Source organism: Cetorhinus maximus, chromosome 23, assembly GCF_964194155.1.
Source record: "Cetorhinus maximus chromosome 23, sCetMax3.hap1.1, whole genome shotgun sequence".
Taxonomy (NCBI): Eukaryota; Metazoa; Chordata; class Chondrichthyes; order Lamniformes; family Cetorhinidae; genus Cetorhinus; species Cetorhinus maximus.
In genome coordinates, this window is record NC_135901.1 from 28,327,945 (window position 1) to 28,354,100 (window position 26,156).

The 26,156-nt window shown below is 46.3% G+C and overlaps 4 protein-coding genes across 4 annotated transcripts in view; all 4 read left to right on the top strand.

Moving 5' to 3' along the window:
* Positions 1-26,156, top strand: part of LOC144698460 (uncharacterized) — a 404,975-nt gene that overhangs the window by 139,266 nt on the left and 239,553 nt on the right. The gene's annotated exons all lie outside the window — the stretch shown is intronic.
* LOC144696903 (uncharacterized) overlaps positions 1-26,156 on the top strand; it is a 147,667-nt gene that overhangs the window by 18,129 nt on the left and 103,382 nt on the right. The window lies entirely within an intron of this gene.
* LOC144697207 (uncharacterized) overlaps positions 4,665-26,156 on the top strand; it is a 301,742-nt gene continuing 280,250 nt past the window's right edge. Inside the window, exon 1 of the mRNA XM_078569100.1 lies at positions 4,665-5,796. Within this exon, the coding sequence (XP_078425226.1) occupies positions 4,891-5,538 (648 nt within the window). The 5' untranslated portion in view covers positions 4,665-4,890 and the 3' untranslated portion in view covers positions 5,539-5,796. The remainder of the gene's footprint in view (positions 5,797-26,156) is intronic.
* The window catches only part of LOC144697338 (uncharacterized), a 264,249-nt gene continuing 249,368 nt past the window's right edge, over positions 11,276-26,156 (top strand). The window contains exon 1 of the mRNA XM_078569326.1: positions 11,276-11,398. The gene's annotated coding sequence lies outside the window, so the exon portion shown is untranslated. The remainder of the gene's footprint in view (positions 11,399-26,156) is intronic.

Below are 26,156 nucleotides of genomic sequence, written 5' to 3' on the forward strand. Positions count from 1 at the left end.
CTGTGGAGAGAGAAACAGTGTTAACTTTTCAAGTCTGCATGACCCTTCTTCAGAGACCAAGAAGTAGAAATGTTGTTCTGGTCAAGAGCGAGGTGGAGGAGGTGGAGCAGGATGGAAGGTCAGGGATAGATGGGAGGTAACGAGAGATTGATGAAGATGTCGTGGACACAACACAAAGGAGTATTAATGTTAATGGTCGTGGTAAAGACTGAAGGTGGTGCTGATTGTGGGATAAAGTTAAGGATCAGAACGTGTTAATAGCAGGACAAAGGATTTTGTTTTTAGCTTCAGACACACAAAACTTCCTCCTGTGTCCAACATCTGTGAGATCCAACAGAGGGCACAGGTGAGAAGTGACTGAAGCATTCTGGGAGAAGTCATCGCAGCCACCGCGACTCAGAAGGGAATTGAGGAGGACCCACTGTCAAAGAACGGAAAGGGTAAATAGGGTGGTCAACAGGAGTTTAAACTAGAAAGTGGGGGGGAGGGAAGGGTAAAACTCCAAGATGTATGACTAATGGGAAACAAAGCAGCAGGTTAGCGTGTGCAGGGATGGATTTAACTTCATGGAAAATTATGAAAAAACTGAAAAGAAAGGAGAGCCCAGGAGAGGCTATTGAAGTCTCCAGAACACAAAATAGGACACAGTGTTTGGAAAGGGCTAGGAATCTAACTTCAAGCACATCAGATAAAGGGATGACAATGAGAAAGGGGATGGGAAATACAGGACTGAAGGTGTTGTATCTGAATGCACGCAGTATATGAAATAAGGTAAATGAGCTTGTGGCGCAGATTGAAATTGGCAGGTATGATGTGGTGGGCATTATGTAGACATGGCTGCAAGGGGATCAGGACTGGGAGCTAAATATCCAAGGATATACATCCTATCGAAAAGATAGGCAGGTTGGCAGAGGGGGTGGGGTTGCTTTGTTAGTAAGAAATGAAATTAAATTGATAGCAAGAAATGATGTAGGGTCAGATGATGTAGAATCTGTGTGGGCAGAGTGAGGAACCGCAAAGGTAAAAAAACCATAATGGGAGTTGTGTACAGGCCTCCGAACAGTAGTCAGGATGTGGGGCACAAGATACACCAGGAGATAGAAAAGGTGTGTAAGAAAGGCAAGGTTACTGTGATCATGGGGGATTTCAATATGCAGGTAGACTGGGAAAATCAGGTTGGTAGTGGATCCCAAGAAAAGGAATTTGTGGAATGTCTACGAGATGGCTTTTTGGAGCAGCTTGTAGTGGAGCCCACTAGGGAACAAGCAATTCTAGATTTAGTGATGTGTACTGAGGCAGATTTGATAAGGGAGCTTAAGGTGAAGGAACCCTTAGGAGGAAGTGACCATAATGTGATAGAATTTACCCTGCAATTTGAGAGGAAAAAGCTGGAATCAGATGTAAGAGTATTACAGTTGAATAAAGGCAACTACATAGGCATGAGGGAGGAGCTGGCCAGAATTGACTGGGAGATGAGCCTAGCAGGAAAGACAGTGGAACAGCAATGGCAGGAGTTTCTGGGAGTAATTTGGGAGACACAGCAAAAATTCATCCCTAGGAAGAAGAAGCATACTAAAGGGAGGATGAGGCAACCATGGCTGAAAAGGGAAGTCAGGGACAGCATAAAAGCTAAAGAGAAAGCATACAATGCAGCTAAGAGCAGTGGGAAACCAGGGGATTGGGAAGCCTACAAAGACCAACATAGGACAACTGAAAAAGAAATAATAAGGGAGAAGAGTAAATATGAGGATAAACTAGCCAGTAATATAAAAGAAGATTGCAAGAGTTTTTTTAGATATATAAAGGGTAAGAGAGAGGCAAAAGTGGACATTGGGTCGCTGGAAAATGATGCTTGAGAAGTAGTAGTGGGGAACAAAGAAATGGCGGAGGAACTGAATAGGTACTTTGCGTCAGTCTTCACAGTGGAAGACACGAGTGGCATCCCCAAAGTTCAAGAGAGTTGGGGGGGCAGAGGTGAGTATGGTGGCCATTACCAAGGAGAAGGTGCTAGGAAAACTGAAAGGTCTGAAGGTGGATAAATCACCTGGACCAGATGGATTAAACCCCAGGGTTCTGAAGGAGATAGCTGAAGAGATAGTGGAGGCGTTAGTGGTGATCTTTCAGGAATCACTGGAGTCAGGGAGGGTCCCAGAGGACTGGAAAATCGCTAATGTAACCCCCCTGTTTAAGAAGGGAGGCAAAAGATGGGAAATTACAGGCCGATTAGCCTGACGTCGGTCGTTGGTAAGATTTTAGAGTCCATTATTAAGGATGAGATTTCAGAAGTGCATGGTAAAATCGGTCAAAGTCAGCATGGTTTCATCAAGGGGAGGTCATGCCTGACAGATCTGTTAGAATTCTTTGAGAAGGTAATGAGTAGGTTAGACAAAGGAGAGCCAATGGATGTTATCTACTTGGACTTCCAGAAGGCCTTTGACAAGGTGCCGCACAGGAGGCTGCTCAGTAAGATAAGAGCTCATGGTGTTAGAGGCAAGGTATTAGCATGGATAGAAGATTGGCTGTCTGGCAGGAGGCAGAGAGTGGGGATAAGGGGGTCCTTCTCAGGATGGCGACCGGTGACTAATGGAGTTCTGCAGGGGTCAGTTTTGGGACCACAACTTTTCACTTTATACTTGAATGATCTAGATGAAGGAACTGAGGGCATCCTGGCTAAGTTTGCAGATGATACAAAGATAGGTGGAGGGACAGGAAGTATTGAGGAGGTGGGGAGGCTGCAGAAGGATTTGGACAGGTTAGGAGAATGGGCAAAGAAGTGGCAGATGGAATACAACATGGGGAAGTGTGAGGTCATGCACTTTAGTGGGAAGAATAGAGGCATGGACTATTTTCTAAAGGGGAGAGAATTCAGAAATCTAGAGTGCAAAGGGACTTGGGAGTTCTATTCCAGGATTCTCTTAAGGTTAACTTGCAGGTTGAGTTGGTAGTTAGGAAGGCAAATGCAATGTTGGCATTTATTTCGAGAGGACTAGAATATAAAAGCAGGGATGTGCTGCTGAGGCTTTATAAGGCTGTGGTCAGACCACATTTAGAATATTGTGAGCAATTTTGGGCCCCGTATCTCAGGAAGGATGTGCTGACCCTGGAGAGGGTCCAGAGGAGGTTCACGAGAACGATCCCAGGAATGAAAGGCTTAACATATGAGGAACGTTTGAGGACTCTGGGTCTATACTTGTTGGAGTTTAGAAGGATGAGGGGGGATCTGATTGAAACTTACAGAATACTGAAAGGCCTGGATAGAGTGGACGTGGGGAAGATGTTTCCATTAGTAGGAGAGACTAGGACCCGAGGGCACAGCCTCAGAGTAAAGGGAAGACCTTTTAGAACAGAGATGAGGAGAAACTTCTTTAGCCAGAGAGTGGTGAATCTATGGAATTCATTGCCACAGAAGGCCGTGGAGGCCAGTGTATTTAAGACCGAGATAGATAGGTTCTTGATTGGTACGGGGATCAAAGGGTACGGGGAAAAGGCGGGAGAATGGGGTTGAGAAACTTATCAGCCATGATTGAATGGCGGAGCAGACTCGATGGGCCGATTGGCCTAATTTCTGCTCTTACGTCTTATGGTCTTATGGTAAAACACTTTATTTCCCCCTCCCTCTTGGGAAATACAGAGAGTTGTGGGTTCCGGATCTGGAATTAGTGCCATATATGCTGAGGGGTAACTTGCTTGTGATTTTGTGGAACCTTTTTTTATTCTATGAGCTGTTTAAAGTCAAATTTATCCAGTGTTCAAATAATATTTGTCTCTTAATGAATGCTTCATTTATGTTGATTTTAGTTTGATTGTTACAGTGAAGGTTTTCAAAAAGTGAAACTTGTCCTTCGCTTTATTCCGTTGGTGTGGTCTGGAAGTTTGTTTATTTTAATGTTATCGATCTCCACAGGGATCGTAATAACAGAGATACGTCTAGTGTTGTTAGACGGTACATATTAGATATATTATTTATGCCCCTGTGATAAAGTACATTTATTTCTAGTCTTGTCGTATAGTACTGTAGCTACATTATATATTTCCAGTCATAGAGTTATTACAGCACAGAAGGGAACTTGAGTCCATGCTGACTGTAGAGCAATCCAGTCAGTCCCGTTCCCCCTCTATATCCCCGTCCCCCTGCAAGTTTATTTCCTTCAAGTGCCCATTCAATTTCATTTTGAAATCATTCATCGTCTCTGCTTCCATCACCCTTGTAGGCAGCGAGTTCCAGGATATGACCTCTCTCTACAAAATAAAGTTCTCCCTTGTACCTCGAGTCAAGTCATCCAGTTCTGTATTTGATGCATTTTTAGATGTAATATTTTGGCTGGCAGCCTGCATGAAGATTTTCAAGTCTCAGTGCGCTGTACAGGAAGCAGCGCGCATGGATCTGTCAATCAGCATGAATCAGCACCTTCAGGAGAATTGGGAGGGTGTATATTAGGTACAGCAGAGTGAGAATGGAGGGAGAGTGTGTGAGGCAGAGATTTACAGATTTTGGGGAAATAGGGAGGAAAGAATGTTCCATAGAAACTAGAATTGTCTGTTCTGAATTTCTACCCCGCACTGACAGTGATGACTTTTGTTAACTCCTTTTACAGGATATTAGAGGGGGAAGATTTGCAGACAGAAATCTCAAACCAAATGTTATGTAAAGATCTGACAGTCACTCGATTCATCAGGACCTGAATATCATTGGCCTTTAACTGTAGGAGAAATGTTTGTCTGTTGTGTCGACTTCAGAATATTTTAAACATCAGTGTGACTGAAAAAGCACCGACACACCCACCCAAATCAGAGTGTTCCAGTGCACTGATTGTGGAAGGAGCTTTAACCAGTTACACAGACTGAAAAAACATCACTGTTGACAGTGAGGAGAGACTGTGCACATGTTCCATGTGTGGACACCTCAGCCAATCATCAAAACTGGAGAGACACAAGGACACGCGCACCATGGAGAAACCGTGGAAATGTGGGGACTGTGGGAAGCGATTCATATCCCCATCGAAGCTGGAAACTCATCGGCGCAGTCACACTGGTGACAGGCCATTCACCTGCTCTGAGTGTGGGAAGGGATTCGGACATTCATCCACCCTGCAGACACACCAGCGAGTTCACACCGGGGAGAGGCCATTCACCTGCTTTGAGTGTGGGAAGCAATTCTCTCAGTCATCCCACCTGCTGACACACCATGTCACTCACACCAATGAGAGACCCTTTAAATGCTCTGAATGTGGGAGTAGCTTCAAAAGCTCTAGGGAACTGATGTTCCACCAGCGCATTCACACTGAGGAGAGACCATTCAGCTGTTCTCACTGCACAAAGAGGTTTCGAAGGTCATCGGACCTGCGGGAACACAAGCGAGTTCACACCGGGGAGAGGCCATTCACCTGCTCTGATTGTGGGAAAACATTCAAAGATTCATCCACCCTGCGGACACACCAGCGGATTCACACTGGGGAGAGGCCATTCAGCTGCTCCATGTGTGGGAAGGGATTCACTCATTTATCCAGCCTGCGGAGACACCAGCGAGTTCACAAGTGATTCCAGGGGTTGGATTCTGCTGTTGTTGCTGCTGTTAATCACATCCAGAGCTGAACCATGTTCATTCTGACACTTGGGGAAGTGGGAGGGTCGAAGGGTTTCTTTCTGCTGGACTGGCCGGTCTCACGACTTTGCTTCCAGTGGCTGATGCTCTTTGAGCCTGGGAGTGCACATTTCCACTGAAATTATCTACAAAAGCTGATGAAGGACATTTATTTTATCCTGGATAGTAAATAGTGATTTTTCCTACCACTACAGGTAGATCTAAAATAAATATATTTGTCTCTGTTCCATTGAGTCTACAGCACAGGGCCAGGCCAGGCGGCTCAATTGGTCTCTGTCAGTATTTGTTCTCCACATGAGCCTCCACCCACCCCTCTTCATCTCCCCCATCAGCATATCCTTCTATTCCTTTCTCCCTCATGTATCCCCTTAAATATATTCATGCTATTCACCTCAACCACTCGCTGTGGTAGTGAGTTCCACATTCTCACCACTCGCTGGGTAAAGAGGTTTCTCATGAAATCCCTATTGGATTATTGAACCCCTTCATCATCTTAAAGACTTCCATCAGGTCACCCTTCAGTCTTCTCTTTTCTAGAGAAAAGCAGCCCCAGCCTTTCCTGAGGGTTAAATGCTCTCAGTTCTGGTATTATTCTTGTGAATCTTTGTTGCCCCTTCTCCAGTGCATCTATTTCCTTTTTCTAAATGGAGATCACAAATGTTGACAGTACTCCCAGTGTAGTCTAACCATTGTTCAAAACAAGTTGAACATAACCTCCCTGCTTTTCGATTCTATCCCTCTAGAATGGAACCCTATATCTGGGCCCCACACTTTAGGAAAGATGTGAAGTTCTTAGTGAGGGTGCAGAGGAGATTGATGAGAATGGCACCAGGGATGAGGGACTTCAGTCAGTTGGAGAGACTGGAGCAGCTGAAAATGTTTTCTTTCGATCACAGAGTCACCAAGGCAGAGGATGGCAATGTTGGAAATGCAGGTCCCTTTAAGAGTAAACAGGACAAGTTTCAGGATGAGTTGAGAGCAGGTGATGCTCATTGAAGCCTGTACTTAAGAGCTGGGGATGGGTGGGGTGTGCTGCTTCTGCAGAAGGGGAGGATCCGGAAGGGAAGAGTGGAAACTGGTATTTGTACTGAACTATAGTTTAACAATAAACAGTTGTGCATCACAGAATGTCTTCTGCTGCTTGATTCAGTCAATGGATAGTCAACCTATAGAATAGAGGAGGCCATTCAGCCCATCAAGTTCATGCCAGTTCTCTGCAGAGCAAACCCAGTCAGACTTATTGCCCCATTCTCTCCCCATGGCCCTGCAACCTTATTTCCCTCAACTGCCCGCCTAGTTCCATTTTGAAACTGTTCACTGTCTCTGCTTCCACCCCCCTCAGAGGCAGCGAGTTCCAGGTCATTACCACTCACTGTGTAAAAACGTTTCTCTTCAAATCCACCGGCCCCCCCGCATCTTTTTATTTGAATTTTTTATGGGATGTGGTTATCGTTGGCTGGGCCAGCATTTATTGCCCCTCCCTAATTGCCCTTGAGAAGGTGGTGTTGAGCTGCCTTCTTGAACCGCTGCTGTCCATGTGGTGTAGGTCCACCCACAGTGCTGTTGGGGAGGGAGTTCCAGGATTTGATCCAGCGACAGTGAAGGAACGATGACTTTAAATCTCTGTCCCCCTCGTCTTTGTACCATCAGCTGATGGGAACAGCTTTTCTTTGTCCATCTTATTTAAACCTGTCATAATCTTATACACCTCTATCAAATCTCCCCGCAACCCCCTTTGCTCCAAGGAGAACAACCCCAGCTTCTCCAATCTAACCTTGTGGTTAAAATCCCTCACCCCTGGAACCATTCTGGTAAATCTCCTCTCCACCCTCTCAGGGACCCTCACATCCTTCCTAAAGTGTGGTGACCAGAATTGGACTCAATACTCTAGTTGTGGCCTAACCAGTGCTTTATAAAGGTTCAGCAAAACTTTCTTGCTTTTATTCTCAATGCCTCTATTTCTGAAGATCAAGAACCCATATGCTCCAAACAGGAATATCAAACCTTTCTGCTTGAACATTAAAACTATTTGAATAACATTCTTAAAATCACTGAAGAAGATTTTGACCAATGGAGGAACGAGTTGTTGGCACAAAAAAAAGCCATTTATAAAACCATAAAACATCGGAGCAGAAGTAGGCCAATCGGCCCATCAACTCTGCTCCGCCATTCAATGAGATCATGGCTGAACTGATAATCCGCAACTCCACTTTCCTGCCTTTTCCCCATCACCCCTGGTTACCTTACTGATTAAAAATCTGTCTATCTCAGCCTTGAATATACTTAATGACCCGGCCTGTACAGCCCTCTGCAGTAAAGAATTTCACAGATTTACTACGTTCTGAGAGAAGAAATTCCTCCTCACCTCTGTTTTAATTGGCGATGCCTTACTCTGAGATTGTGCCCTCTGGTCCTAGACTCTCCCACAAGGGGAAACAATCTCTCAGCATCTATCCTGTCAAGCCCCCTAAGAATCTTATATGTTTCAATAAGGTCGCCTCTCATTCTTCTAAATTCCAGTGAGTACAGGCCCAACCTACTCAGCCTCTCCTCATAAGATAATCCTTCCATTCCCAGGATCAACCTAGTGAACCTTCGCTGGACTGCCTCCAATGCCAGTATATCTTTCCTTAGATAAGGGGACCGAAACTGTTCACAGTATTCGAGGTGTGGTGTAACTCGTGCTTTGTATAGTTTTCTATTAGACTTCTATTTCTTTATTTTTCCCATTTTGAGCTTGCTGCCTCCAAAAAGAGAATCCAAAATGTTTGAATCTGGGAAATGAACATAAAAATGAAGCTCCAGCTCCAACTGAGCAAGAGGAAGACAGTTTCAATGTGAAATTGACCAGGACATTCTCTTTGGATTGAAACAATGGAGAAACGACAAACATGGAAGAAAATAAAGTTCAAAAGGTGAACTCTGAACAGACTGTTTTAAAATCTGAAGCTGAAAATTCACATATGAACAGCAATGAGGACTCTCCTCTTGCAGAAAGAACTTTGGGCTAGAATTATTGTAAGAAGAAAACTTTCAGAAAACACTGCGAGCTGTAATATTTTACACCTTCAGTGGACTGTGATTCCTGGACATGGAATTCAGCAGTGTGCTGTTATCAAGATAGACTTGTGAATCTGAAGTGGACAATGGAGGGATTATGATGTCTATTGCAGGTTATAAGATAGTTAAACATAGGAAAACATAGGACTCAGGATCAGGAGTTGGCCATTTGGTCCCTCGAGCCTGCTCCACCATTCGATAAGATCATGGCTGCTGTTAAGATGTACAGCAGGTTGTAAGTTGTAATATTCTGAATGGGATATTATGAGGGTGATACATTTTCATTTCTTCCTGGGGAAGATGTTGTGAATATCTAGTTTCATCATTCATGTTTTAGAAATATAACTTGTAGTTTGGGAATTGGATTTTTTAAAAATTAAGATAAATGGAAAACCTGGGTTGAGAATCTCATAAAAACACCCTAATGGAATTGACAATCACAAGGCGTGGCCCAGGGTGACTTAAGAAGTCAAAGTTCGAAGGGTAAGAACTGTAAAAGGGCAGGTGGGCTCTTTTAGTTGGAGACCTGGAGACATTGGGACTGTGAAGATTTATCTTCCTCATTTGCTCTCTGGCTTTTATGTCAATCACCTTCAATTTGTGTCCTCCGGTGAACAATCCTTTTGTCAGTGAAAACAGCTTCTCTTTATTCCCTCGATGTAAACCGTTCATGATCTTGAACACCTCTATTAAATCTCCTCTTAGCCTTCACTGCTCTAAGGAGAACAATTCTGGCCTCTCCAGTGTGTTCACATAACTGAAGTTCCTTGGTCCTGTCCCTGTGCTAAATCCCTGCGCCATTTCCAAGGCCTTGACATCCTTGCTGAATTGTGGGGCCTGTTTCTGGAGTTCATTTCGAGAGAAATAGCATTGAAAACCAGAGAAGTCATGTTAAACCTGTATCAAGCTTTGGTTAGAACCCACTTGGGCTACTGTGAACAGTTCTGGGTCTCCGTAAATATAAAAAGGTTAGAGAGGACCTTCAGAAGGTGGAACAGAGATTCACAAGGATGATACTGAGAGTGTTTGACTTTCAGGCAAGGCTGGACAGGCTGGAGCTTTTTCTCCACAAAGGAGACAACTGAGGGCTTACCTATCAGAGGACTTTAAGATTATGAAGTGGTTTGATATGGTTGATGTGGAGAGATGTACATTTGTCAGGGGAGACCAGCACTAGGGACCATTAATATAAGATAGTCACTGATAAATTTATTAAGGAATTCAGGGGAAACATTTTGGGCAGGATTTCTCAGATGGCCCACACCACCCCATCAAAAACGTCAATGAGGGTCACATCCCAACCGATGTCAGGAGCCCCAAAGGCATTCCCACAGTTTCTACATTTCCACATGTTTACAGACTCCACACTCTGAATGGTGCAATGTTTTTTCAGACTGTGTAACTGGTTAAAACTCTTTCCACAGTCGGTGCACTGGAACACTCTCAATCCCTTGTGTGTATTTACTGCTTTTCCATTCACACTCACATTTGAAATTTGTCCCACAGATGAAATAGACAAACATTTCCCCTTCCAGATTCAAAGACTGATGATATTCAGGTCCCAATTAATCAAGTGACTCTGTCAGATCCTGACCCCCTCTAATTCTCTGTAAAGAAGGTTTACAAGAGTCATCACTGTCTTCTGAACTCAATGTGTAACACTATCGCCCTTGGATCACAGGTCCCGTGTTCAAGTCCCACTCAAGGGTTGGGACACATAAATACCAAGACTTAAATTCCAGTGCAGTAATGAGGGAGTCATCTTTCAGGTGAGATTTTAAACTGAGGTCTGGTCTGCCTGTTCAGGTGGATGTATAAGAATGCATGACACCATTTCAAAGAAGATCAGTGGAGTTATCCCTGGTGTGCTGGTCAATATCTATCCCTCATGTTAGTCTGTGATGCCAACACAAATGAAACAGAAGTACAGGATGGAAATTCGGAACTGACAATTCTGGTTGTCATAAAACATCTTTCTCCCTCTTAAACTATAAACCTCTGTCCCCCACACACTCCTTCTTCCCTATACATTGTAGTCCTAATTAATTCGACTATCCTCCTCCGGCTTTTTCCCCAATTCTCCTCCCCTGAAGGTGCTGACTCTCGGGTTCAATTTCACACTCATCAATATGTCATCCAGGTGTCTGAATCTTTATACCTGAAGTTAACAAATTGTTTTGCTAAGGAGGCTTCACAATCAAATCCAGTGACTACCCACATGTACTTTGTGTCAGGGTGGGGTCACTGCGCCCCCCACCCCCACTTTCCATCCGGGTTCCAGGAGTTTGGAGACTGGGCTCTGGATGAGTAATGGCGGCCTCAGCTCCCACACTCCCCCGCGCTGGGGAAACCGCTCTATCCGCCGCGTGGGCAGACGGCCCGGGACTGCGCATGTCCGAGGGAGAGGGGAAGCTGCGCATGTGCGGGCAGAGCCCACACCCCTTCTGTTCTGTTGAAGGGTCATGAGGACTCGAAACGTCAACTCTTTTCTTCTCCGCCGATGCTGCCAGACCTGCTGAATTTTTCCAGGTAATTCTGTTTTTGTTTTGGATTTCCAGCATCCGCAGTAGTTTTTTGTTTTTACCACACCCCTTCCCTTCATCCTGAGGGATTGACCAATGGGAAGAGTTGGAGGACCGGAAGGACTCTGGTCCTCCAGCCAATCAGAGCGCGGGCTTTGTGTGAATGAAGATTGAGATTCACACAAACTAAAACTTCCTCCTGTGTCCAACATCTGTGAGTAAAACACTTTCTTGTCTCCACCTTTCCATTTCTTTTCTCATTCTGGGGGGAAATTGTTGACTTGCAGGAACTGAAGGGAAAGGAAGTGAATCCAGGGAGGATGCAGACTCTGGAAAGGTTGGCCCAGGTCTCTCTCTCTCTCTCTCTCTTAAAGACATTGACATCCTTTACTCCCTCAGCTTGACACATTTATTTTTCTGGCTAAAAGGATTGGCCTCTTTCCTAATGTTCACAATTAAAGGGGTGGTTTCCCCAAGAGATGGCTGACATTTAAGGGGACAGTAAATTAATATAGGACAGAGATATGTCTCATGTTATATAGTACGCATTAGATATATTATATATGGTTCTGTAATAAAGTGTTTATTATTATTTCTAGTCTTGTAATATGGTACTAACTAAGTGATATATTGCCAGTCATAGAGTCATTATGACACAGAAGGATTCCATTCAGCAACTCAAGTAGATGCCGACTGTCTGCAGAGCAACAGTCATTGCCTCTCCCTTTCCTCTTTCCCCAGCAAGTTTATATCCTTCATTTTAATTTTGAAATCAATGACCCTCTCCACTTCCAACATCTTCATAGGCAGCGAGATCCAGGTCATCACCACTGTCTGTCGAAATTCAGTTATCCCTCACAGCCCCATGTATCTCTGATTATGTAATAGGGTTCTGTATATTACACACATTTTAGTGCAGTACTGTTGGGTTTATTTTAGATACTGCACAGTGAGACTAGAGAGGAGTATATGGGATGGAGATGTACAGTTTTTGTGGAACAAGAATGGAACAAGTGCACCATAGAAACTAGAATTGTCTGCTCTGAATTTCTATCCTGTACTGACAGTGATGATTTTTGTAAACTCCCTTTACAGGACATTAGAAGGGGAAGATTTGCAGATAGAAACCCGAAACCAAACGTCACGTCAAGATCTGACAGGGTCACTTGATTCATGAGACCTGACTATCACTGGATTTTGAATCTGGAAGGCGAAATGTTTCTCTGTTCTGTTTGCTTCAAGAGATTTTAAATATCAGTGTGACTGGAAAAGTACCGACTCACACACACAAGTGAGACTGTTCCAATGCACTGACTGTGAAAAGAGCTTTAACCAGTCAAAGCTGAAAAAACACCACACCACTCACAATCAGGAGAGACTGTGCACGTGTTCTGTGTGAGGACGAGGCTTCAACTGATCATTGAACCTGGAGAGACACAAGGACACGCGCACCATGGAGAAACCGTGGAAATGTGGTGACTGTGGGAAGGGATTCAAATACCCATCACAGCTGGAAATTCATTGGCGCAGTCACACCAGGGAGAGGCCGTTCACCTGCTCTGTTTGTGGGAAGGGATTCAGTCGGTTATCATCCTTGGAGTCACACCAGCGAGTTCACACCGGGGAGAGGCCATTCACCTGCTCTGAGTGTGGGAAGGGGTTCACTGATTCATCCAACCTCCAGACACACAAGCAAGTTCACACCAGGGAGAGGCCGTTCACCTGCTCTGTGTGTGGCAAGGGCTTCACTCGGTTATCCCACCTGCAGGCACACCAGAGCGTTCACACTGGGGAGAGGCCGTTCACCTGCTCCGAGTGTGGGAAAGGATTTACTCATTCATCCGACCTGCAGACACACAAGCGAGTTCACACCGGGGAAAGGCCGTTCACATGGTCTGTGTGTGGGAGGTGATTCAGTAATTCATCCGATCTTCGAAAACACAAGCGTATTCACACCGGGGTGAGGCTGTTCACCTGCTCTGAATGTGGGAAGGGATTCACTCAGTCATCCCACCTGCTCAGACACCAAGTTCACAAGCGATTACAGGGGCTAGATTCTGCTGTTATTGCTGCTGTTAATCACGTGCAGGACTGAACCATGTTCATTCTGACAGTTGGTGAAGTGGGAGGGTCGGAGGGTTTCTTTCTGCTGGACTGGCCAATCTCATGACTTCGCTTCCAGTGGCTGATGCTCTTTGAGCCTGGGAGTGCACATTTCCACTGAAATGATCCACAAAAGCTGATAAAAATAGATTTGTTTTATTCTGGATATTAAGTAGCATTTCCCTACCACTATAAGTAGATCGAAAATAAATACAGAAAGTGTTGGAAAAACTCAGCAGGTCTGGCAGCATCTTTGGAGAGAGAAACAGAGTTAACGTTTTGAGTCCAATATGACTCTTCCTCAGAACCTCAGAGAGGGAGAAATGTGATGGGTTTGATGCTGTTGAGAAAGAGGGGAGGGTACAGTAGAACAAAAGGGAAAGTCAGGGATTGGTTAGATCGCGGGCGAGATTAGACAACAAAACTATCATGGAACAAAAGACAAAGGGAGTGATAATGGTTGTAGTAAAGAAACAGAGCATTGGTCCAGAGTAAGTGTTAATGGCCGAATAAAGGACAGCTCTGTCTGAAAGCAAAAACATGAAAACAAGATGCAGACTGGCACTCGGCAAAAAAATATTCAAAACGCAGGACAGAGTTGACAGTCTGAAGTTGTTGAACTCAATGTTGAGTCCAGGAGGCTGTAAAGTGCCTCATCGGAGGATGAGGTGCTGTTCGTCCAGCTTGTGTTGCGCTTCTCGGGAACATTGCAGCAGGCCGAGGACAGAAATGTGAGCCTGAGAGCAAGGTGGTGAATTATAATGGCAGCAACTGGAAGGTCAGGGTCATGCTTGTGGACTGAGCGGAGGTGTTCCACAAAGAGGGCAGCAAACAGGGGACAGATGAATTAAAGAGAAACCATTTGGGTCCAGAACATTGTGCACATCCTTTTACTCTGGTTGTCTTTGATCCTCAAGTCATTTTCTGTTTTTAACCATGTTCTGTTTCATTACAAACTTATATCAGTAAAAATATCTGATTTTTCTGGATTTTTCATGATTAGATTTTTGCACTTTAGGGAAAGTGGGTGAGAGGGGTTGGCAGGCTCTTTAACAGAAAGTGAGTCCTTCAAAGGTAATTGGCAAAGGAGCAAGAGGGGGAGATGAGATTTTATTTTTTGACGCAGCGAGTTGTTCTGATCTGCCTGAAAGCAGATTCAATAGTGTTTTTCCAAAGGGTAAATACTTGAAAGGGAAGAATGTGCAGGGCTGTGGGGAAAGAGCAGAGCAGTTGGATGAATCAGAGAGTCCTTTCAAAGAGATGGCAGGGGTGCGATGGGCTGAATGGACTCCTTCTGCAGCCTGTGAATCTGAACCTCCTGCTTTTGTGCAGGTTAAAAGGGACACATTTCATATCAGCCTCTTCCCTGTATCTGTATTTAAAGAGATGGGTTTCTTTTCAGCTCTGAGTGACTGTTATAAAATGTCTCCACTCCTCTGTATATTTAAACATGGAACAAAGCCTTGCATTGCCGATTAGAGTCAACAGCCTTCCTGTAGCTCTCACTGGACGCAGTAAGAAAGTGTTTGACTGCTTAACAGTAGTAGCGTCCCCTGAAAATAATTCAAACACCACAACAAAAACAACCTGCATTTACATAGCACCTTTAATGTAGTAAAACTTTCCAGGGAGCTTCAAAGGAGCGATTATCAAACCAAATCTGACACTGAGCCACATAAGGAGATATTAGGTCAGGTGACCAAAAGCTCAGACAAAGAGGCAGGTTTTAAGGAGAGTCTGAAAGGAGGAAAGTGAGGGAGGGAATCGGAGAGGTTTAGGGAGGGAATTCCTGAGCTTGGGACACAAGCAGCTGAAGACACGGCCAGCAATGGTGGAGCGATTAAAATCAGGGATACTCCAGAATGAGAGGAGCACAGATATTTCAGAGGGTTGTAGGGATGGAGGAGATTACAGAGATGGGGAGGGGTGAGATCATGGAGGGATTTGAAAAGAATGGGCCCGATTTTAACTCATTCAAAATCCCATTCACTTTTACAGAGGTAAAATCGGGCCCAAGGAGGAGAATTTTAAAATGGAGGCATTGCTTGAGTGGGAGCCAATGTCAGTCAGTGAGCACAGGGGGTGATAGGTGAACGGAGTCTGAGTGGGAACACTTTATTTGCAGATTTACAGAGTAAGCACTGTACTTGAATCAATGTTATTAACGGATGGAATTGAATCAATTAAGGGTTAGATTAACAATATCACAATAACCCAGCATCAGCTCGGTCTGCTTAATACAGAACAGGGTTACACCCAGTGTCCAATATTAGAGGCGGCTGTGGCTGTTGGACACCTAGTTTCACTGTCCAGCTGACAAGCCCACAGCTTCGGAGAACGGGTCTACCCAGGGTATGTTTCTAAAGCCTCCTCACAATATGTTGCCTGGTTAGCTCCCAGCTGAGAGAATTCTTGCTGTGTTTCAGGATGCTCTCTTCCTTCTGGGTTGGTCAGTTGTGGGGGATCTGCCTCCTGCTGGGTTCACGTGTGTGTTCATTGGGCTCTGGTTCCCCGGCCCCACCCCCACTCTAATCTCACTGGCTTCCATCCCTCATCGACCCAGCCCTGTGCAGAGTGCAGCAAAGACAGGAGCGCGGAGTGGAGGTGGAGATCAGCCGTGAGCTGACTGAGTGGCAGAGGAGGTCCCCTTCCTAATCTTCCCAGACTGCGTGTTTTAATGGGGACTTGGACCTGTTCTAATGTTTGTCTCTCTCTCTCCTCAAAGATTTGATCGGGTTTACATAAAGCTTCTCCATCTCAGATACACATCAGACCCATTTCATCCCCATTTTATTGACCTGATCCAGGCTCGACTTGCTCATTAACTAAACCCCCTCTTACCTTCCAGGTCTGAATAATAAACAGCGGGCGTGCCAGATTAAACTGGCTTTCCTTTGGGTCCCTCCCAGCTATTGGTCATCTTAACCAGATATCAAAACAGAATTGGATGGGCACTTGAGGGAAATAAACTTGCAGGGGCACAGGGTTAGAACTGGAGAATGGGACTAACTAGATTGTTAAAAAGAGGATCAGCATGGACTAGATGGGTGGAATGGCCTCCTTCTCTGCCCCAGTGACTTTCTGACTCCCGTTCCGATTCCTGTAGAGACTGATAACTTATTAAATGAAAGGAATCCCATCGAGTAGTCAGAGTAGTGGCACCACGGCTGTCTCTGCTGTTCAGCGGGGGGGGTCAAAGCACAGAAGAGCAATTGTCATAGGGGACTCTATAGTCAGGGGCTCAGATAGGCGCTTCTGTGGTCGTGAAAGAGACACCATGATGGTATGTTACCTCCCTGGTGCCAGGGTCCAGGATGTCTCTGATCGGGTATGGGACATTCTGAAGGGGGAGGGAGAACAGCCAGAGGTCGTGGTACACATTGGTACTAACGACATAGGCAGGAAGAGTGATGACCTGCAGCGAGAGTTCAGGGAGTTAGGCAGTAAGTTAAAAAACAGGACCTCTAGGGTTGTAATCTCAGGATTACTCCCTGTGCCACGTGTCAGTGAGGCTAGAAATAGGAAGATAGTGCAGCTGAACATGTGGCTGAACAGATGGTGTAGGAGGGAGGGTTTCCGATATCTGGATCAGTGGGATCTCTTTCGGAGCAGGTGGGACCTGTACAAGAAGGACGGGTTGCATCTAAACTGGAGGGGCACCAATATCCTGGCTGCGAGGTTTGCTAGTGTCACTCGGGAGGGTTCAAACTAGTATGGCAGGGGGGTGGGAACCAGAGCAATAGGTCAGCAAGTGAAATAAAGGACTGGGAACCAGTGAATATGGCCAGTAGGACTAAGAGGAAGGGCAGGCAGGGAGAAATTACTGAACACAGTGTGACTGGGGGTCTGAAATGCATTTGTTTCAACGCGAGAAGTATAACAGGCAAGGCAGATGAGTTTCGAGCTTGGATTAGTACTTGGGACTATGATGTTATTGCTATTACAGAGACTTGGTTGAAGGATGGACAGGCTTGGCAGATAAACGTTCCAGGATTTAGATGTTTCAGGCAGGATAGAGAGGGATGTAGAAGAGCTGGGGGAGTTGCACTGCTGGTTAAGGGGAATATCACAGCTGTACGACAGGAGGGCACCTCATTGGGCTCATGCAGTGAGGCAATATGGGTAGAGCTCCGGAATAGGAAGGGTGCAGTCACAATGTTGGGGGTTTACTATAGGCCTCCCAATTGCCGGCAGGAGATTGAGAAACAGTTATGTAGGCAGATTTTGGAAAAATGTAAGAGCAATAGGGTTGTTGTGGTGGGTGATTTTAACTTTCCCTATATTGACTGGGAATCACTTAGTGCTAGGGGTTTGGATGGTGCAAAATTTGTAAGGTGCATCCAGGAGGGCTTCCTGAGACAATATGTAGATAGTTCAACTAGGGAAGGGGCAATAATGGACCTGGTATTAGGGAATGAACCCGGCCAGGTGGTCGAAGTTTCAGTAGGAGAGCATTTCGGGAAAAATGACCATAATTCAGTAAGTTTCAAGGTACTGGTGGATAAGGATAACAGGAGTCCTCGGGTTAAGGTGCTTAATTGGGGGAAGGCTAATTATAACAATATTAGGCAGGAACTGAGGAATCTAGACTGGAGGCGGATGTTTGAGGGCAAATCAACAACTGACATGTGGGGGGCTTTCAAACGTCAGTTGATAAGAATTCAGGACTGGCATGTTCCTGCTAGGATGAAGGATAAGCATGGCAACTTTCAGGAACCTTGGACAATGAAGGATATTGTGAGATTTGTCAAAAGGAAAAGGGAAGCATTCATAAGGGCTAGAAGGGTGGGAACAGATGAAGCCCGTGGAGAATACAAAGAAAGTAGGAAGAAACTTAAGCAAGGAGTCAGGAGGGCTAAAAGGGGCCATGAAAAGTCACTGGCAACCAGGATTAAGGAAAATCCCAAGGCCTTTTATACATATGTAAAGGGCAAGAGGGTAGCCAGGGAAAGGGTGGGCCCACTCAGGGACAGAGGTGGGAATCTGTGCGTGGAGCCAGAAGAAATGGGAGAGATACTGAATGAATACTTCTCATCAGTATTCACCAAAGAGAAGGACTTAGCGGTCGATTTGTCTAGGGAGGAGTGTGTAGATAGCCTGGATCATGTTGAGATCAAAAAAGAGGTGTTAGGCGTCTTGAAGAATATTAAGGTGGATAAGTCCCCAGGGCCAGATGGGATCTACCCCAGAGTACTGAGGGAGGCAAGGGAGGAGATTGCTGGGGCCTTGACAGAAATCTTTGTGTCCTCACTGGCTATGGGTGAGGTCACAGAATCCCCAGAGACTCCCTTCTTCAACCCTTTTAAAAGGTCTGGTTAGCTCTGGCAAAACAAATAGAAGAAAGGGGCTTTTTCCAATCCACATCCCCCCGCTCTCCTTGTCTTCAGCTCTCTGCTCTCTGTCCTTTCCAACTGTATAACACGCAGGGTATCACAGTCCCTACTCTATTCCAAGAGCCCTGCTTCAACACCAGGTTCTGTTTTGAACTGCTGCTTCTTTTCTTGACTCTGTCTGTCATTTGCCCCTGTAACTGAACCTGCTTCAGCAGGGCTCAAACTGTAACTCAATCTGCAATTCGATGTCTATTTAATCTTGGCTTCTGAGCTGTTCATTCCCGTAGTAACCGCAAGGGCAGTTCTTGAAACTAATGACCCCAGAGCCAGGAAATCAATGACTCCTCCTTCAGAAAAATCCCCAGTTTCACTTTGGGTTTAAAGGGGACATTGCCTGAGAAAAAACAACCTTTTCCCAAGGTATGTGGGTCATCACATGCTCCTCCCCCACCCCACCCCTGAAAAAACCTGACTGAAGTAAGGAAGTTTCCACAATCCTTTTCAAACTATAACACATTTTAACATGATAAACACTGTAACAACTACCTTTTTACACACTGTACAGATACTGTTTTCCCTTTGTCAAATTTTACAATTAAACATATCACCTTGGCAACACTATAAGCTTAACTCATAACAAAACCAACCAGCTGAGGGAGGGTGGTATGGGGTAATCAGCAGGAGGTTTCCTTGACCAAGTTTGACCTGATGCCATGAGACTTCATGGGGTCCAGAGCCGATGTTCAGAATTCCCAGGGCAACTCCCTCCTGACTGTATCCCACTGTGCTGCCACCTCTGCTGGGCCTGTCCTGCCGGACGTACAGGACATACCCAGGGATGGTGATGGTGGTGTCTGGGACATTATCTGTAAGGTATGATTCCATGAGGGTGACTATGTCAGGCTGTTGCTTCTCTAGTCTGTGGGACAGCTCTCCCAATTTTGGCTCTAGCCCCCAGATGTAAGGAGGACTTTGCAGGGTCGACAGGGCTGGGTTTGCCGTTGCCGTTGTCGTTTCCGGTGCCTCGGTCGATGCCGGGTGGTCCGTCCGGTTTCATTCCTTTTCATTGACTTTTTAGCGGTTTGATACAAATGAGTGACTCGCGAGGCCAGAGTCAACCGCATCACTGCAGATCTGGAGTCACATGTAGGCCAGACCAGGTAAGGACGGCAGATTTCCTTCCCTAAAGGACATTAATGAACCAGATGGGTTTTTATAACAATCGACAATGGTTTGTTTCATGGCCCAGATTTTGATTAAATTGAAATTTCACCATCTGCTGTGTCCGGATTCAAACCTGGATCCCCTGAGCATTACCCTGAGTCCTTGGATTCCCAGTCCAGTGACAATACCACTCGCCACCGCCTCCCCCTATTTATATGGCTAATCCAGTTCAGTTTCTAGTCAATGATGATCCCCAGGATGTTGACAGGGAAGCTCAAAACTTCTGCTCCTCTTAGTGAAGACCTGACAGTGCTCGGTACCGGAGAAAATGGTGTTTCCAAAACTCCCACCGCTGGTCTCTCTGTGGGTCCTCAAGGCAGGGACTGCTCACCAGGTACAGTCACCGTTACCTCTCTCCAGCGCCTCCTTCAGGACAGGGACAGGGACTGCTTACCAGGTACAGTCATTGTTACCTCTCTCCAGCGCATCCTTCAGGACAGGGACAGGGACTGCTCACCAGGTACATTCATCGTTACCTCTCTCCAGCGCCTCCTTCAGGACAGGGTCAGGGACTGCTCACCAGGTACAGTCATCGTTACCTCTCTCCAGCGCCTCCTTCAGGACAGGGTCAGGGACTGCTCACCAGGTAGTCATCGTTACCTCTCTCCAGCGCCTCCTTCAGGACAGGGACAGGGACTGCTCACCAGGCACAGTCATCGTTACCTCTCTCCAGTGCCTCCTTCAGGACAGGACAGGGACTGATCACCAGGTACGGTCATCGTTACCTCTTTCCAGAGCCTCCTTTTCTGCCAGTTTTTTATGAGCTGCCTTCAGAGGTTTCTTCACTCTGTGGTTCCTTCGATAACACCGATCTGTTTTTTACATCAATGTCTCACTTGCTGCCACCATGTTCAGAGATGTGTCCTTCTATCTCGGACTCTAGGCCTGGGACATGGCTAGCAGACAGACTGTAGACACACTCTGGTATCTGCTAAACACTTGTTTATTAGTACTACATCCAAACAGGTTACAGAGAAGGCAGGTTGTTCCAAGGCACGATTCCAACCTCTCCCTCTCAGGGAGAGAGTCTAGACTCTAACACATGACTGACTGATGTCAGTGGTACATCATTAACTAAGTCATACAGTAGCATATCCCATCTGTTAACCCTTTCTACTACAGTTCGATCATGTATGTGATGAACAGCAGCAAGAACAGCAGAATCAAATTCCTGTAATCACTTGTGACCCCACTGGTGCCTCAGTAAGCTGGATACCTGAGTGAAGCCCTTCCCACACTCAGAGCAGGTGAACGGCCTCTCCCCGGTGTGAACTCTTTGGTGTGTCAGAAGGTGGGATGAATCACAGAATCGCTTCCCACACTCGGAGCAGGTGAAGGGCCTCTCCCCAGTGTAAACTCATCGGTGCTTCAGCAGTGCGGATGAATCAGTGAATCACTTCCCACATTCGGAACAGGTGAAGGGCCTCTCCCACCGGGTGTGAACCCATCGGTGTGTCAGCAGTTGGAATGACTGACTGAATCCCTTCCCACACGCGGAGCAGGTGAATGGTCTCTTCCCAGTGTGAACTCTCTCGTGTATCAGCAGGTAGGATGAATCAGTGGATCTCTTCCCACACTCAGAGCAGGTGAACGGCCTCTCCCCGGTGTGACTGCGTCGATGAGTTTCCAGTGCAGATGGGGTATGGAATCCCTTCCCACAGTCTCCACATTTCCACAGTTTCTCCATGGTGTGGATGTCCTTGTGTCTCTCCAGGTTCAAAGATCAGTTGAAGCCTCATCCACAGACAGTCTCTCCCTGCTGTGAATGGTGCGATGGTTTTTTCAGTCTGTGTTACTGGTTAAAGTTCTTTCCACAGCCAGAGCACAGGAACACTCTCACTCGGGTATGTATGTCTCGGAACTTTTCCAGTGACATTAAAGCCTATTAAGCAAACAGAACAGACAAGCATTTCTCCTTCCACATTCAAAGGCTGATGATATTCAGGTCCTAATAAATCAAGTGACTCTGTCAGATCTTGACATGATGATTGGATTGAGATTTCTGTTGCAAATCCTCCCCTTCTAATATCCTGTAAAAGGAGTTTACAAAAGTCATCACTGTCAGTACAGAATAGAAATTCAGAACAGACAATTCTAGTTTCTGTGGATCATTCTTTTCTCTCTTACCCCAACAGTCACTCCAGACACTCTTCCACCATTCTCAGTCTGCTGGACCTAACATTCATGCTCCCAGTTCTCCTGAAGGTGCTGATTCATGCTGCTGAACAGGTCCATACATATGAATGCACCAACATATGAATTAGGTGCAGAAGTTGGCCACTCACCCTCTCGAGCTTGCTCCACATTCAATAAGATCATGGCTGATCTGAATGTAACCTCAACCTCACATTACCGCCCACCGTCAATAACCTTTCACCCCCTTGTTAATCAAGAATCTATCTAGCTGTGCCTTAAAAATATTCAAAGACTCTGCTTCCATTGCCTTTTGAGGAAGAGAGTTCCAAAGACTCACAACCCTCTGAAAGAAAAAAATTTTTCCTCAGCTCTGTCTGAAATGAGCGACCACTTATTTTTAAAGAGTGACCCCTAGTTCAAGATTCTCCCACAAGAGGAAACATCGTCTCCACATCCACCCTTCCAAGACCCTTCAGGATTTTAAAGGTTTCAATTAAGTCACCTCTTACTCTTCTAAATTCCAGTGGATACAAGCCTAACCTGTCCAGCCTTTCCTCATAAGACAACCCGCCCATTCCTGGTATTAGTCAAGTGAACTTTCTCTGAATTGCTTCTAACGCGTTTGCATCTTTCTTTAAATAAGGAGACCATCACTGTACACAGTACTCCAGATGTGGTCTCACCAGTGCCCTGTACAACTGAAGCATAACTTTTTGTACTCAGCGCGGGGGATTGTTGGAGCTGCCGCCGCCATTACTCGTCTGGTGCCCAGTCTCCAAACTCCTGGGACTGGGATGGAAAGTGGGAGGGGGGGGGGGGCGCAATGACCCCGCCCTGACACAAAGTACGTGTGGGTAGTCACTGGATTTGATTGTGACGCCCCCTTAGCAAAAGAGTTTGTTAACTTCAGGTGTAAAGATTTAGACACCTGGGTGACATATTAGGGAGGGCAATAGGTGAGTGTGAAACTGAACCCGAGAGTCAGCACCTTCAGGAGAGGAGAACTGGAGGAAAAGCAGGAGGGGAATAATCGGATGAATTAGTGTTAAATTAAATAGGGAGGAGGGAGTGTGTGGGGGACAGAGATTTATAGCTCGAGAGGCGGTGGGATAGTGATCTTGTCAGTGGGTTGGTATTCCAGAGACCCCAGGTAATTCTCTGGGGAACCGGGTTCGCCACTACGGCAGCTGGCAAAATTTGAATTCAACAAATACCTGGAGTTTAAGGTTTGATGATGACAGTGAAACCATTGCCGATTGTTGCAAAAACCCTTCTGATCCCATAAGGAAATCTGCTGTCCTTACCCAGTCTGGCCTACATGTGACTCCAGACCCACAGCAATGCGGTTGACTCTTAAATGCCCTCTGAACAAGGGCAATTTGGTACGAGCCACCCACATCCCAGAAACGACTGAGAAAAAGGGAGTGGGATGTTCTATGACATAATCTTGAACAACTTTATCAAATTCTGTTTCAAAATGATCCTTGGGACCTTGACCTTGAACCCGCAATGGACTATGTCAGAGGTAAAGGCTATACTGGGCTCAATTACATTGAAAGTACAGCACAGAAACAGGACGTTTTGTTACATTGAAGGTGATATATTAATACAGGTTGTTGTTTTATTGAAGGCTGCCACTTGAACTCCCTCACTGCCTCCAACTCCAAGACCCCTGTGATGAACAGTCTGATCAACAATCTCATTCCCACAGCACAGCCCAGCCCAGCCCAGCCATTCTCAGTGAATCTCCTCTCCTCAGGCTCCCTTGTGACTCTGTCCCTGCTCTCTCACTGTGCTGAGCTCCGGTGTGAACAAAACATTTTTGTCTTCAGATTTTCACTCTGAAAGGTTTAATGCACCAGGAGACGATGAATAGGCTGGGTCACTTCACTCTTGGAAAGACAAGGCTGAGAGCTAATGGAGGTTTTTATAATTCTGAAAGGTTTTGATAGACACAGAGAATGTTTCCACTTGTCGGAGGAAGAGCAAAACCGGAGGCCATCAACATAAGATAGTGATTGATAAATCTAATCGGGAATTCAGGAGAAACTTCTTTCCCAGAGAGCGGTGAGAATGTGGAACTCACTACCACAGGTGGAGGTGAATAACCTGGATATATTTAAGGGGAAGCTGGGTAAACACATAGGGGAGAAATGAACAGAAGGATTCACTGAGAGTGAGATGAGAAAGAATGAGAGGAGGCTCAAGTGAAGTATAAACACTGGCATGGATTGGGTGGGCTGAATACCTGTTTTTGTGCTGTATATTCAATGTAATTGAACCTGGTATTGCCTTTAACTCTGACATAGTCAATTCCGGGTTAAAGAGAAACAGTTTAACTCACAGAAGAATATTTCAGCCCATTGTTTTCAGCTATTGTCCAATCACTGCCTCTTGTCAGCCAGGTGTCCGAGTGAGGAGCCAAGACATTCAATTCAACTACAAATATCTCATGAGGTGTCAGCTGTGGCTCAGTTCATAGCACCCTCGCCTTTGAATCAGAGGGTTGTGGGTTCATGTCCCACTCCCGGAAACCAAGAACTGTGAATGTACTCGAAAGAGTCACATGAGATCTGTTGATAACTCGAAAGAGTTACAAATATCTCATGAGGTGTCAGCTGTGGCTCAGTTCATAGCACCCTCACCTTTGAGTCAGAAGGTTGTGGGTTCATGTCCCATTCCCGGAAACAAAAACACAAGAACTGTGAATGTACTCGAAAGAGTTACAAATATCTCATGTGACTTGTTCCAATATAACTTTGAAGAGCAGGTCTTTTGAAAATGGACTGAAACTATTTAAAATTACTGGGCCCCAGACATTTCCTAAAACAATTATTATTTATCAGCCAGCCTTTTTCATATTGGAGAATCTGTTTCATCCAGTACAACGCAGCCCACTTTAATGGCAGCCCATCCGCCACCTTCAATACTCACTCCCTCCACCAGTGCAGTACATGTGGCTGCAGCGTGTACCATCTACAAAATGCATTGCATTGACTCACCGAAGCTTCTTCAACATCACCTTTCAAACCCACTACTTCTACCATCTCGAATAGCAATTGACACATGGGAACAGCATCAGTTGAGATTCCCATCCGAGTGGCGCACCATCCTGACTTGGATCTCTATTGCTCAGGAAGAGAAGCGCGAGAGGAGCCGGCAGTTGAAGGGAAGCGAGAGAGGAGCCGGCAGTTGAAGGGAAGCGCGAGAGGAGCCGGCAGTTGAAGGGAAGCGAGAGAGGAGCCGGCAGTTGAAGGGAAGCGCGAGAGGAGCCGGCAGTTGAAGGGAAGCGAGAGAGGAGCCGGCAGTTGAAGGGAAGCGAGAGAGGAGCCGGCTGTTGAAGAGAAGCGCGAGAGGAGCCGGGAGTTGAAGGGAAGCGCGAGGGGAGCCGGTAGTTGAAGGGAAGCGCGAGAGACGCCGGCAGTTGAAGAGAAGCGCGAGAGACGCCGGCAGTTGAAGAGAAGCGCGAGAGACGCCGGCAGTTGAAGAGAAGCCGGCAGTTGAAGAGAAGCGCGAGAGACGCCGGCAGTTGAAGAGAAGCGCGAGAGGAGCCGGCAGTTGAAGAGAAGCGCGAGAGGAGCCGGCAGTTGAAGGGAAGCGCGAGAGGAGCCGGCAGTTGAAGGGAAGCGAGAGAGGAGCCGGCAGTTGAAGGGAAGCGAGAGAGGAGCCGGCTGTTGAAGAGAAGCGCGAGAGGAGCCGGGAGTTGAAGGGAAGCGCGAGGGGAGCCGGTAGTTGAAGGGAAGCGCGAGAGACGCCGGCAGTTGAAGAGAAGCGCGAGAGACGCCGGCAGTTGAAGAGAAGCGCGAGAGACGCCGGCAGTTGAAGGGAAGCCGGCAGTTGAAGAGAAGCGCGAGAGACGCCGGCAGTTGAAGAGAAGCGCGAGAGGAGCCGGCAGTTGAAGAGAAGCGCGAGAGGAGCCGGCAGTTGAAGGGAAGCGCGAGAGGAGCCGGCAGTTGAAGAGTCACCAGCTGCAGATCCTGGAAGCCCGGGTTTCGGAGTTGAAGCGGAGGCTGGGAACACTGGAGCATCCGCGAGGTGGAGAGTATCATGGATAGAAGGTATAGAGAGGGGAATGGCCTCTCAGGGGTAAGCAGCAACAGCCAAATTCGTTACACCACAGTTGGCTCTGCTGCACAGGGGAGGAGTAAAAAGTGTGGGAATGCAATAGTTATAGGG